Below are 15381 nucleotides of genomic sequence, written 5' to 3'. Positions count from 1 at the left end.
GCATGCACTGAATTTTCAGAGAGCTGCGCATATAGAAACATAGAAGGGAATGTAATATTCTGAGAAATATTCGCAAGCATATTATGTCTAAATGCGCTTAGAAAAATACCACGGCAAAATGGCAAAAGATTTGGAAAACATAAAGCGAGAATAAGAGAAATATATAAGCATCCTAAGAACGTACAGTTGTGTGCAATAAAATAGCAGTCAATAGGAAAATGAAAATTAGGGGAAAACTATAACTTTAGATCAATTATATTGGATCTTTTTTTATAATTCTTCTGCATTACTTAACATTGATTCAAAATTAACTGTAACCTATACTTAAATAATATTGGAAGTAAACAAGTTTGGGAACAAATCAAATTATTTTATTAAATATTTTGATGTTTTTTTTTTCTTTAATATATGACATCTATTACAGTTTTTAGGATTCCGTACCCAAAGGGTAAAAACGGGACCATATTACTAAGACTACGCTGTCCGTCTGTTCGTCTGTCACCAGGCTGTATCTCATGAACCGTGATAGCTAGATAGTTAAAATTTTCACAGATGATGTATTTCTGTTGCCGCTATAACAACAAATACTAAAAACAGATATTTTAATGGGCTCCCATACAACAAACGTGATTTTTTTGTTGTTTTTTTTTTCGTAATGGTACGGAACCCTTCGTGCGCGAGTCCGACTCGCACTTGGCCGGTTTTTTATTATTGGAAATATAAAAAAAATATCATGAAAATCGGCTTTTTTACTACCTGGCGGAAATACTTATAAACGTAATATCCTACGAAAAAAATACAATTGTATGCTATAATTGTAACTTAGTATCTGGTCTATTATTTCCAATCAAAGCTTTACATTTAAACCCATGTCATCCAGAAAAAAATAAACTTTTCTATAAGACGATCTTCGTCTCAGAGTGTACTAGTGGTCCATCATTCGGACGTTTTTGTTGATTTTTAACCAAATACTTGGTTTTGCTTGTTTGCTTGAGGCTCTAAACGATAGTGCCGCCCATGACAACCCAAGTAGTCGGTCAAAAATCAACAACAAAGTCCGAATGATGGACTACTAGTACACTCTGAGACGAAGATCGTCTTATAGAAAAAAATTTTTTTTTCTGGATGACATGAGTTTAGATGTAAAGCTTTGATTGGAAATAATAGACAAAATATCAAATTATAATTATAGTACACAATTGTAGTTTTTTCGTAGGTTCTTACGTTTTTATAAGAATTTCCGCGATTTAGAAAAAAAGAACTTTCATGATATTTTTTTTAAACTTCCAATATTATTTAAGTATAGGTTACAGTTAATTTTTAAACAATGTCAAGTAATGCAGAAGAATTATAAAAAATAGATCCAATATATCTGATCTAAAGTTATAGTTTTCCCCTAATTATCATTTTCCTATTGACTGCTAATAAATTGCACACAGCAGAGCTGTAAACTTCCATGGAACATAAATGATAAAACAAAACAACAACCTTCTTGATTCTAGAGGAAAGAATATTGCCTAACGTTAACGTAACGTACCTATTTACTTTTTACCAGCGACAGATCGCATACGATAGACGTATATCTCATTAGGGGTAGAATTTGTCATTTTTTCTCTAAAATGTATGAGTTGGAATTTAGTTAAGTTTCTCTGCTATGCATAAGTTTATTATTCACTTAGCGCTTTATTACTATTTGGCGAAAATTTTGAAATTTCATAACATGATAGGTATTTTCGTAAGAAATCCGGATTGTTGTTAATATAAATACACGATTTCTTAAATTATCTCCTTATGCAAGCAAAATAATGTTTCCCTTACCTAATACTTCCTCTTGACTGGACACACATAATGTTCATCCAATTCAAACATGATTCAATAAGTTGAGTTAAAAATAAATAAACAAATTGCAATTCACAATAGCTCTTGTTGACAAAACTATATTGAATATAGTTTATACAAACTAGATAACGAAAAATATACAATGCATAGAACAATGGTCTATCGCACAATCAAACACGGCACTAAATTGGATTACCTAACGATTGTTTGTGAATAAGAACTATCACAAAATGGTGGCTAAGTACTTTAAACTTAGTACAAACACAATAATACGTACAAACATGTTCTTCATCTTCATCTCCCTTGATCTAGCGTCGCTGGCAAAACAGTTAAGACTCGGTTCGTCGTTGTCGTAAGAGGTGAGAAAAGCATCGTAAATTAATATTGTCTTCGGTTACCGCGATAGTTACTCATGAATTAAAAACTTTGAAAACGGATTATATCGCGTATATTGAATTTATAACACATCCCGACGTTTCGAACCGAACCCTTTACAGCGTTCGTGGTCAACGGGTGACTGAGGAAAAATTACAAAGTGCAAAAATACCCACATACTAAAATAATGAACAATCATAGACTATAAACTTTAAGGCTGGTTGTACATGCAAAATCGGTTCATAAGGCTAGTTATACACTACAATTATTTTCAAGTAAAGATATATATATATATATATATATAAATACGCGATAAAAACTACGCCGGCTCCAACCCTACACCACGGACCCGAGAAGATTTAATTCCCTCCTAAATTGTAGGAGGGTATCCCAATAGGGTTTTTTGTTGCCGGTCCCATATTGGGATACCCTCCTACAATTTAGGAGGGAATTAAATCTTCTCGGGTCCGTGGTGTAGGGTTGGAGCCGGCGTAGTTTTTATCGCGTATATATATATATATATCTTTACTTGAAAATAATTGTAGTGTATAACTAGCCTTATGAACTGATTTTGCATGTACAACCAGCCTTAAAGTTTATAGTCTATGATTGTTCATTATTTTAGTAATAGGGTATTTTTGCACTTTGTAATTTTTCCTCAGTCACCCGTTGAACACGAACGCTGTAAAGGGTTCGAAACGTCGGGATGTGTTATAAATTCAATATACGTGATATAATCCGTTTTCATAGTCATCGTAAATTAAATTATAATTTTATAAAATAATTATACAGCTTTCGGTTATTGAATTAACTTACCATATTCAGGGCATATGATGCAGAACGCCACAGCCAGGAAAAAGCCAATCACCTCGCCGGCAAAACCTTGGAAGGCCATATTTTCCTTTTGCTTAACCCACGCTAGCTCGAACCGACATTTTTACTTTTTTCTTGTCCAATTTCAGTGTACACTCATTCTTTCCATTGTTCTGGGTCCTATCGATTTTTTCGTCGACATCTTTCTTTGATAGACCAGAAGTCTATGCGGTCACATCTGAAAAAAAGAAACAAATTGGTTAGGTGGCTACTTAATTTGCTAACTAACTACTACCTACTATCACGTAAGTTTTGTTCTTTAAACGATAGGTGCTTGAACAATATTTTTATAAAATGATGAGTGGCAAAACGGACATAAAATAGTACATTGTGCAACGAGGGGGTTAAGCTAGATTTTGTAAACAAGGTCTATAATTCACGACGGCCGCAGGCCGTTTTGTCACCTAAATAGTGTTTAGTTTTTAAGTTTATAAAATGCATAATATATAATTATGTTAGTCTTGTAAGGTATTTGTAATATGGAATTTGTTGCCTGAATATTTTTTTTAATAAATAAGTAAATACCGCTATGTATAATTAAATATCCAATCTGTTACTACCTATTAAACTATAATATCAAAATGTTTACTTAACATTTTTATATTAACGTATACGTATCTCACGATTGAAATAATACTTTTAAGTAAAATCTCAGTAAGAATGTAACACAGTAGAAGACTTACTGTTAAATTAAATTACAGTAAGTTGAACGGCATTCTGTAAGTCTTCCTCGTAGTAAGTAATGGCAATAAGACTAGTTAAAATAGTTTTACTATTTTTTATGACACAAATAACAACTTTTTCATTTAGGTTTAGAAGTCAGTTTCAAATTGACATATATTAATGTAGTATTTTATGGAGGTTACCTATACCAAGTGAATAGTTGTGTTAGTTAAATGTATTTGTTATTAAGTATATATATTATGGTTACAACTACAATAAAACGCACTCATCACAACCGAAAGAAGATTAAACCGAAATAAATAATATCATATACGAATGAAAAAATTACCAAAGCCTCCAGTGTCCAGATCTGGAATCGAACCAGCGTCCCCCGTTTACAGGGACAGGTGCTTGAACCACTCGGGTATCCGGCCACGGTGGCATGGGTCGAAATTTCCAAGAAAAAAAAATGATTTCACAAATGTCTACCTAACATTAATTTGAACATTGTAACCACATCAAAGAACTTTTAATACGCTTATACTATACGCCAATATTTTACTTATTACATATTCTATTTCGTTATTGTAAATTTCCGATTGCGTGTTCAACCCCTGAGATACTTCATTTAAAAACAAACTATGTATTTCCCCATGTGTAACCCGTTAGCTACATTTTAGCTGCACGTGTAATAAAAGCGGCATAATTATTTGTTTGAGTACGTTACTGGAAGTGACCTGAAAGGGACGACACGTATTGTGGGACAACGTCGGACACAGAAGTATTGTGCAAAGGCTTTCGACACAGAAATTGTATTGTAAGCGGACGTTTTATGCCCGCCGCGGGTGTTGCTTCTGTTTGTCGTGTACCCGTCTCTATTCTTTAGCGTGTCACCTACTTAACTGGAGCGGTTGTGCACCTTTTGCTTGTTGTTATAATATTTATTTGTACTTCGCTGTTTTTGTGGCGAATTAAGTTTAACAAAGAAAATGTTGAAAGGATTTAGCAATATTTTCACGTAACCAATCCTCTTTTTTAATCTAAGTAAATTCTCGGTTGCATTTTAAAATACCACAAGATCTGCTTTGGCATTATAATACCAAGCATTAGTGCAAACATTACATTTTACGAAAACCAACACAAAGGGGAAGCTAGGTCTTACTATTAGTGCAAAAAACCTGAACATTTGCAACTTAGTTGATAATTATAGTACCGCATACAAATTGCATCCCAGTATATAATTATACATAATAATTTAATATATCTCTCTTTTCTTCATCGTTTCGTATCTCAACGAAACGATGAAACTACAACTACAACTAAACATTGACGATCGGTTTGGCCTAGTGGGTAGTGACCCTGCCTGTGAAGCCGATGGTCCTGGGTTCGAATCCCGGTAAGGGCCTTTATTTGTGTGATGAGCACAGATATTTGTTCCTGAGTCATGGGTGTTTTCTATGTATTTAAATATTTATATATTATTTATATCGTTGCCTGAGTACCCATAACACAAGCCTCCTTAGGCTTACCGTGGGACTTAGTCAATCTGTGTAAGAATGTGCTATAATATTTATTTATTATTTATTTATTTATTAACATTCTGTGTTCAAACGCGTAACCCCGTAATAAAAAGCACAGGCTTCTAAGTTACCAATTTGTATAATCTTAATGAAGTAATAAAAATAATGAAAGAAAAGAAATAAGGAACTGGAGCTTGTGATTACTCAAAGGAGGAACGAAATCCTATCATTCTTTTTCCCTTGCAATCTTTTCTTCAATTTGCTTTGAAAGTTAATGCAGGAAAATAAGATTTTGTTTTTGACCCTGATGCCTGACTCACCTAAGCTTAATTTAACGGCAAGATGTAATGCACAATTTTATTATAAGTAGGTAAATCAGTTTTTAGGGTTCCGTACCTCAAAAGGAAAAAACGGAACCCCTATAGGATCACTCGTGCGTCTGTCTGTCTGTCTGTCCGTCTGTCACAGCCAATTTTTTCCAAAAGTATGTACTGGACCAATTAAGTTGAAATTTAGTACACATCATATGTAAATTTGTGACCCAAAGACGGACATATTGTAAAGTAAACAAATGAATTTTTCTACTCGTCGAATATAATCTGTGCATTACAATTATAACTTCATTTGCAACACTACAACCTTACTCTTTTCAACGTTGGATAGTCTAGGGCCTTTCCGACTCAAGCATAAGAATTTTTTCGGTACGGTCTAGTCAGGTATAAAAATTTTGAAACTTCATACATTTCGATAAAATATTTCTTGTTTAAGGAGACTCGATTCAATGCAAATTAGCCAACGATGGTGTTTCGGAACGTACTTTCGTCGCGGCATCTGTCATAGTTCCATCTACTTAAACACGCTGCTGCGTCGCCTCTGCTTTGTGATTGGTTGCATGGGCCGTGGTGCACCGAGGCCAAAAAGCTGATTAGAGAGATTGGCCGTCGGCTAAGGGACAGGGGCTGCGACCCCCGGGCTAGCTCTTATCTGGTCCAATAGATATCTTTGGCTATTCAGCGTGGCAATGCAGCTAGCATATTTGGGACGTTTGGGCCAGGTAGGGAACAGTTCGGGGCTTAATTGTTAGAATAGCATTTTTTATGTTTGTTTGATTTTGGTTTTTATGTTTATTTATATATTTATTTTAAACTTTATTGCACAAGAATAAGTAAAACGTACAAAAGGCGGACTTAATGCCTTGAGGCATTCTCTACCTCCTCCTCCTCTATTTTTCATTTTTGACGAAGCGTGTTCTGGATACTATTTTTGTGTGTAGCAACTGTCAATGTTGTTTATACATAATGCGGGTTTGACCTGACCGCTCACCGCAGAACGCATCCAGTGCAAATCCTTTATTATATTACATTACATTGTCACCGGTCTTGGCCAAACATCCCAAATTTTTACTCATGTATTAAATAAAATGCAAATATTGAAGGCAACTTACAAACGAAGCGCAAGTTAAATAAAGCTTGTAAACAATTAAAAGTTTAGGCATTTTTTACCCTTTTGTCCGGGTCTGCCCAAAACGTAGTCTGACTATTTCGCGTTATGCCTAGACCAACCGAGAACTAGTCGCACTAAGACTTAGGCCTAATGAGTTTTTGTCCTAAAGCGAACTTGGCACAGTGAAACTCGGACGTATTAAGATTTTGTGCAAAAGCGAATTTAGCAGCGTGAGACTTACTTATTACGTATTGGTCTAAAAGCGAATTTGACACGAGAGCATTTTTTAAGCCATAATTGAAAAAAGTTTTTATACCAAATAATTTATAAGTAAAATGGATATGTTGAATTCTAAAAATGTTGAATTTTCAACCTAACGAGACGGAGCCCCGCTTCGCGGAGCTCCTATTTTTGGGCGGTTTGCCCTTCGGACATCTGAAGCTACCTAATGAACCTAACCTACCTACCTATTGATTTAGTGTGATATCCGTGAAAACATTACACTGGGGAAAAAAGCGTAGGTTGTAGGTTAGGTTTGTTAGGTAGCTCCAGATGCCCGAAGGGCAAACCGGCCAAAAATAGGCGCCCCGCCAAGCGGGGCTCCGTCTAGTTAAGTTGAGAAGGAAATATTTTTTGAAAAGAAATATATATGGAGAAATATATTATTTGTGATATAGGTGTAACGTGTTTCAGACTAACTGCTAATTAGGCGTATCGCGAAATGGACAAACAGCGACTTAGGCTTACTACGTTTGGGGCAGATTGCGTAATAGGTGATATAAGTAATAGGTCAATAGCGATTTAGACGAATAGCGAATTTCAAATGAAGTTTTGTCATAACGCGAATTAGTCAGACTACGTTTTAGGCAGACCCGGACAAAAGGTTTTTTACGTCAGCAGCTGAAGCAATTTTTAAAAATACTCTAATGGTATACGATAAAATTACTTTCATGTCTTATAACATTAAGGGGCCCACTCATTACCAGTCCGCCGGACGATACCGGCCTGTCAGTTGTTCGGAACTGTCAAATTTTTGTTCTAACTGACAGGCTGATATCGTAATGGGTAATTTACACCCAGTGTGAATGACACTTGGACACAGCATAGAACTCAAATTGAACTATTAAATTTTCAACTGACATTCATACGCAAAGATTAGGTACTCAAAATTGAAATTTGTAGATTAATAAATTGCGAATTTTACAATGACAACTTAAAACGACGAATGGGATAAACATTTCGACAAATGACATAATCTAAATTCATTTTATGTCTAGTTCAGTCGCCTATTTATTGTCACAAGAGCACCCCACATTCCTCAAGCCGAAGCGTACATTTTTCATTTTGGTGACATGTCATATAAACAAACCATAAAATAAAGTTTTGTATCTGGACATAAAATATTTTATGGTGCATCTGTAAACAGTTCCAACTACGCGTTGTACGAGTATCACCGGAAAGTTTATTGTTTGGTGACATCCTTTTAGGTGAGCCATAGTCGGATACCAAATCCCAGGGTATATTTGACAGTATTAATACATTCAATATAATTTGCTTTGAGAACACTATATTTATGAAATAAAACTGACACCCGTTGACCACGAACGCTGTAAAGAGTTCGAAACGTCGGGATGTATTATAAATTCAATATACGCGATATAATCCGTTTTCACAGTTTTATTTCATGAGTAACTATCGCGGTAACCGAAGACAATATTATGTAACACTATATTTTTTATTTATTTACTGAAATTTAACCTATTATGGTTTTTTATAGCATTTTATACCGTAATACATCAAAATACTAATCAAAGTACAACAGTCATTTATCGATTTTACACGCAGTCAAAATTGGCGGGTTAATAGCCTTCACCCTTATTAAGTGTACGAATACTGTCAAAAGCAGCCATCTCAAAAGCTTGGAACTCTGTTAACTGGACAACCGCGAACCTATTAACTACTTGGACTCCATAAGATTAAACCTGTCACGTTTAGCCACGAAACTGGTGAAGATTTAAGACGACGACCGCAAAGTTACAAAACTCATTTGCATTATAACACGGTAAGTTGAGCTGACGTAAAAACTTCACGATCCGGCCGCACTAAGTGAATTTATGGCGGCAATATCTTTGCCTTAAATGCAGTTATTGTTGTGGATTTTTCTCGGTAATTGTCAGCGGTACGGCATTGGCCGTTCCTCTGCAGTTTTGAAGTGAAATTGTTTTTCGACGGAGTGTGCACCGTTTAGTTCGAAGAATGTTTGTTCATTTTGTTGTTTACACACCAAATATCGCGGACTCCTGTATAAAGGTAAGTATGAAGCGAATAGGCTTGATTATCAGGTTTGCTCTTGGAATCAAATGTCTATATGGGACCCATTGCATTAAAGCAATACTAAAGTCAGAAATGATAGTCAAAATCCGACAGTGGTACTTCACTCGCGAAACGCTCCTAACAAAACGATAAGTGAACGTGACGTCAAGGTCACTGGGAACCCATCTTGAATGTATGGAAAATAAGTAAAATTGCGATTTTGTCGGTGAAATATTGCGTTTATGCATGTAGATAAAACTCTCTTTTTGGATAAAATGCAAGGAAGCGAATGGTATCATTACTTTATTCCTTTTTGAAAGTTAAAAATAACTTAAAATTTTGATACTTTTAGATCCTGTATTTTGTTATCATTTCCATATACTATTTTAATCAATCAATCAATATTTTTATTGCTTACTTTTACATAGGAGCATAACTTAGGTACATAAAGCGGTACCATACCGATACATTGCTATACATATAGATATAATTATACTTATATGGATGTGCAAGATATAGCGAAAGCAAGCTGCTACCCTCCGTACTAGTTTACACTGTATTAATATCCACATCATTGTGATAAATTGCTCATTTGCTATGTATTTTACTAGATTTTGTTATAAAATTCAACATGTGTCATCATGCCTATTGTATCGTTACGTAGACTTTTAAAACCTTTATATTTAACAATTGGAAACCTTGTCGACTATTAACTTTAATTTTAAATGTTTTATAGCGAGATTTAGATTGACTAATATATTAGGACATAAAGAATACTCTCGGCAACTATATTATAAATGCGAAAGTCTGTCTGTCTGTTTGTTACCTCTTCACGCTTAAACCGCTGAACCGATTTAGTTGAAATGTGGCATAAGAATACCTAGTTTGAGTCCCGGGGAAGGACATAGGATTTTATGTCGGAAATCATCGCTAAAGAGAGTAAAAAGGGGGGTGAAATTGTGAGATGTAATGAATTGCCTGATAATTGATGTCAATGAATTAAGCTTATGCTCAAATTGAATAAATGCTATTACATTTTATCCAGGCGCTAAACTTACTCTAGCTGCTGTTACTGATTCCACGCAGGAAGTCGCGGGCAAAAGCTAGTAATATTATAAATGCGAAAGTGTGTCTGTTTGTTACCTCTTCACGCTTAAACCGCTAAACCGATTTAGTTGAAATTTGGTATACAGATAGCTTGAGTCCCGGGGAAAGACATTGGATAATTTTTATCCCAGAACTAACCCAACAGGGGGGTGGAAATTTGTATGGGGAATCAATAACCGCTGAACCGATTTAGGTGAAACTTGGTATGGGGTTAGTTTGAGCTGTGGGGAAGGATATAGAATAACTTTTATCCCCGAAATCATCCCTTAAGGGTGTAAAAAATGGGATGTAAATTTATAGTGGACCAATTTGGGGATGAAAAAAAGGATAGATTTAAAAGCAGATTTGTTTAAAAATTAAGGTACCCAAATTACTTATTCCACGTAGACCAAGTCGCGGCTAAAAGCTAGTATTTTATATGTATAGGTATAAACATAGGCGAAATTTGTACACATAGTTATCTTATACATAAGTATACTGTGTACCGATGTCCCACCGACGTTTTTGGTACTTTTTAACCTGGCAAAAAACATCACATTCACCGCTGGATACCGCCTGGCGGAGCCTAAATACTTATGAATCAATTACATATGTATAAATTTGTGTTGTTTAGTATATGATTAACTTTTACACCTTCAACTAGTTTTGTGATATTTCACTTTTACCAAAATAACGTTATGAATAATTATTTGCTATGTTTTGAAGCTGTTAAGTGTTTATAGTAGTTTATTTGACTGCTACATAATGAAAGGCCATAAAATACATGGATTTAAGAAACGAGCTGAAAGAAAGTTTCATAAAAACATCACACCAGTGTTAATTCGTGCTGTAGTTACTTAACAAATTTTTATGAAATTGAGCGCAAAACTTTACGATCTTGCTTATTGTAGTGATTGCTTTATGTTTTTTTTAATACGTATACGTTTTATAACAAATTTAGTTGAAAGATCCGTTTTCGAAAGAAAAAAATATTTTATATGGGGATTTAAGAAAAAATATCATATTATAATAAGCGACATAAATGACACCGAACATCCATAAACATGGAACGCATGAAACCAAATGTTCACGCATACACAATTAAATTAAGGCATAATCGCTCAACGGAGACGAGCTCCAAAAAGGGCTCAGTGTAACGACGTAATAATGAAAGTCGTCTTGTTCCGTACATTATAGTATGTAGCTTCTTAATAAAGAGTCAGATTGAGATTTGCATGTCTTCGCTTGTTTATTGTTATTGCCTGTATATGGGGTTAATTATAAATATTTACGTAACGTATAATTTTATTTAATACACTAAACGTCCAATAAATACGGATAACCATTATTCTTGCCGAGTATTGCGCCTAGTCCTTTCTCCTGTACTAAAACATACCGAATAATAATGTGCGCTATGATCAGTTTAAAACCATGCAAACAATTGCACTTTTTAGATTTTAACGGTGACTTCAAAGATATCTAATTTCAAAAAGTACATCATAGTTATTAAGTAGGCGAAACGAAATTAAGATGTCACGGAAGGAAAAAAAATAGCTGGTACCTAGGTACTAAATAGCTCTCAGCATATTACTTTGAAATAATTTTCTCGCATATGATGATTAATCCCAAATTGTCTGTCTAATATTTTGTTCTGTAATATTCAATTATCTTATTATTTTATTATCTATGAGGATAGCTGATATTGTATCTATAGCTTGTATATTAATCCTTTTAGTTTAAAAATTAATTACATTTAAATTTATACAACATGACAACCAACAGCGCCCCTAAAACTATGTTAGGATCTCAGTATAATAAAACATTTAAATGTTTTTGCGCGCTCATACTAAAGCAACTTGGAGATACTTACATCGGGAAAAGCCGCTGAAATGGCAGACATTATTCAAGGAACCTTGTTTTCTGTTTAAAAGTAGGAAGCAAAATAAATACAGGCCAATTCGAACGTACATTGACATCAAATTAAAAGGATATCTTAATCATGTCATTTACTTATCCGTACATGTATTAGCGCGAGCGAGACCCACTATAAATAAATAACATCAATGTACCTACTTATGAATTGGCTTCATAGATACAATGAATCAATGTTCACATTTACCGTAAAAATCCGTTTCCAGTTAAAATGCGTAACCTAACCTAAACTCATCATTCTACTCTAAAAATAGAGTGGCTACTGCTTAAATTATTTTAAGGTCAAGAAAACTTCAATAAATAAAGTAATAGATTTTTATAAGTTTAGAAACCGTAACGGTAAATAGACATTAAGAGGCCGTAGTTGATTTTGGAGCCAAAATTTAAAATTGATAGATTTAGTCGTTGAAATTATACACGTTTTGTTACGTAATATCTAAATAATAAGTATTGGTTTCTATTAGCACGTCTTCTCATCTTGCCTTTTAATTATGAGGTCGCGAGCGTGCGTCACCGGTAATATATGAAAATTAGGGGCAGTTTTTAAAAATTCATCAAAAATTTATGGTGGTAAATTATACAAATTGATGTATAAGAATAGTTTCAGCAAATGTTGTAGATTGTTTAAGTATCAAAATTACGTTGGAATTAAGTCGATTTTCAGAGAAATTGTCACTTGTTTGGAAGTAATTTCTGGAGAAAATTGATTTCGTCTAGCTTTCATTTACACTACTTCAAAGTCATAATAATAAAAATGTAGTCTGATAAACGTCAAGTACAGGATATGTGTAATACAAAATTACCATGTTTAGCCGTTCAAACTTTACGGAATTTACAAATAAGAGCGACTAAATCAGTGCTTTACGCGCGTTTACCTAAACTTCCATCAGAAAAGCAAACATTACTAATTTAGTGAGTCTGTTTTCAATAAAATTATCTGATAAAAGGTAAGATAAGAAGACGTGCTAATAGAAACCAGTACTTGTTATTTCAATTAGGTAACAAAAGGTGTACAATTTCACCGACTAAATCTATCAATTTTACATTTTTGTGACTAAAATCGACACCGGCCTCTTAAATGTTTACTCCAGGCTGCTTCACTCCTATCTAAAATAGCCACAATTATTGCCGATTAGTCAAGCGACTAATTATGTTGCACTGCATCTCTAAATTCACGAGTTATAATAACGCAGAATAAGCCACCAAAATAGCCTCGTTAATTAGAGATGCTGAAGAAAGGAGATTAAGCGAACGACACGGTGGTAGGTAAGTAAATTTTGTTTCATATTATTTTCGAGCGGGCGAGCGAAATGTACTATTAAATGACGGAGTTCTTTTGTTGTTTTTCTGAGTTCATTGGGTCTCTACTGAGCTTAGTTGCACATAAAAAAGAATGAGATTCATAGATTAGTGAGGATTTTGTGTTTTCATTTAATTTGACTTTTTTCTAGTCCTTTTTCTTAACTTTTTTTAATTATGAACTGAAATAGATGTCATATATTAAAGAAAAAGTGACGAAGCTCTCTAGTGGTGAGGGCCGGATTCGAACCGGCGTCTTTTAGCAATCCGGGCTAACGCCATGAACTAGGCTAGGCCTAGGGGTTTATGGCGTTAGCCCAGATAGTCCTTATTGTCTAACTTCCTCTAAACTAAATGTGATATTTTCAATCAAAAGTTACCACATTGTCGGTTGTCAATAAGGTTGATTTTAAATTGAAGCCATATGGAAATAGCGCCTTATTGACAACCGACAATAAGTACCCTTTTGATTGAGAATAGCACAAAATATTTTACAATGCATGTGCTCGAAAAGTGCGTTTCCTACGGAGCCATAGTGGAGCCATATCATGCAGAAAGTACTACTTTTCCGCACTAGTGCTTTTTATTTTCAATATTTTTTTTACAGTACATAAATATGGTGCTACTTTCTCGCACTAGTGCGGAAAAGAACACGTTTCCGCACTAGTGCTTTTTGTTTTCAATTTTTTAATAACTCGTATTCCTTTATACACTCGCTCGCTTTGCTCGCTCGTGAATAAAATTCCACTCGTCGTAAATCATACACTTTCCGCACTTGTTGCATAAATAGCTAGAGCAAGCCATTAAAACTGTCTAGTTTTTTGTTTTCGTTTGTTATTTTAGCCTGCTGTTTTTGTTACTTTTAATTTATGATGTTTCCATAATGGGAAGTATATTATAACACTCGCATTATAATATACATACTGACAACCAACGCGCATCCTACTCGTAAATCATCGAAGGAAAGACTTTGGAATATTAAACAAATTTATTTATTCTTTGAATATAATTTTCTTTACCTACAAAATGTAAGTAGTCATACGTCGTACGTCGACTTTTATAATAAACTTAATAAAACACTAAATATTTATAACACGATTAAAAGGGAATGCAAAAGTATTGTTACAGACTGGCTTATCTTCAGTGTTTTCGTAATTTTGATTAGATCAAAATTTACCTAAAATACTCTAATCTGAGAAGGAGCTCAGCTATCTTAACACGACAAAGTTCACAATTTTAAACTAACACGGGACGTAAATTATGGCCTGACGTTTCGAACGTGACGTTACGTTCGTGGTCACAGGCACTGGCGAGGAATTGTATCAACATTCTTGCTGCGCGGGTTTTGCGAACTACCCGCACTTGACCTTGATTATTAACTTGTACACTAGGGTTGTCACTTATTGGCCTCCAAATCAAACCTTAACGAAAAATGGTGCGTGTTATTGCACTTAAAACAATATGAGTTTTATGATTTATGAGTTAGCCAGAAATTGGCCCCCAAACAGCTACAATACTGAACTAACCTACATTTAGAGCAATTAATATAAATTACTTTGATTAACAATCCCCTTCGGGAGCTAAATCGTCGTTATTACCCTTTGTAAAACATAAAGGCTTGTTTTAACGATTTGAAGTCTTCTACATATTTTTTTATTAACTATGTTACTAACGTGAGTTACGCATGGCTTTGTATGAGACCGATTCATTAATGGGGGTTTAATTTGTTACGTGAGACGCAAATGACGCAATAGCAATTAATTGGTTGCAATTGGTATCTATCGAGTGCCCTTGTTAAACAATGTCTAAAATGGTAACAATTATACTTTAAGTCTCCATATAGAATTATAGTAGAATAATATAATTCAGCTCTATTATTTTTAAACATGTGGCAATATTTAATAAAATAGAGATAATATTTGGCGGTTAGATTGGATTTCCTACGGGCTTAATAAAATATATTTGGAAATATACGAGTATGCAGCATCAATCGGTGCCCTTTCATAGTTTTCGTAAGTAACTTTTCTTCAAGGAGTTT

At 34.3% G+C, this 15381-nt stretch overlaps 1 protein-coding gene across 2 annotated transcripts in view; it reads right to left on the bottom strand.

The window, feature by feature from the left end:
- LOC134741691 (uncharacterized) overlaps positions 1 to 15381 on the bottom strand; it is a 136188-nt gene that overhangs the window by 62628 nt on the left and 58179 nt on the right. For both annotated transcript variants that reach the window (XM_063674567.1, XM_063674568.1), the window contains exon 2: positions 3031 to 3265. In XM_063674567.1, coding sequence (XP_063530637.1) covers positions 3031 to 3109 — 79 coding nt within the window. In that variant the 5' untranslated portion in view covers positions 3110 to 3265. The remainder of the gene's footprint in view (positions 1 to 3030; positions 3266 to 15381) is intronic.

This window comes from Cydia strobilella, chromosome 5, assembly GCF_947568885.1.
Source record: "Cydia strobilella chromosome 5, ilCydStro3.1, whole genome shotgun sequence".
Lineage (NCBI taxonomy): Eukaryota > Metazoa > Arthropoda > Insecta > Lepidoptera > Tortricidae > Cydia > Cydia strobilella.
The sequence above is the reverse complement of the archived record's forward strand: the minus strand, read 5'-3'. Positions and strand labels throughout refer to the sequence as shown.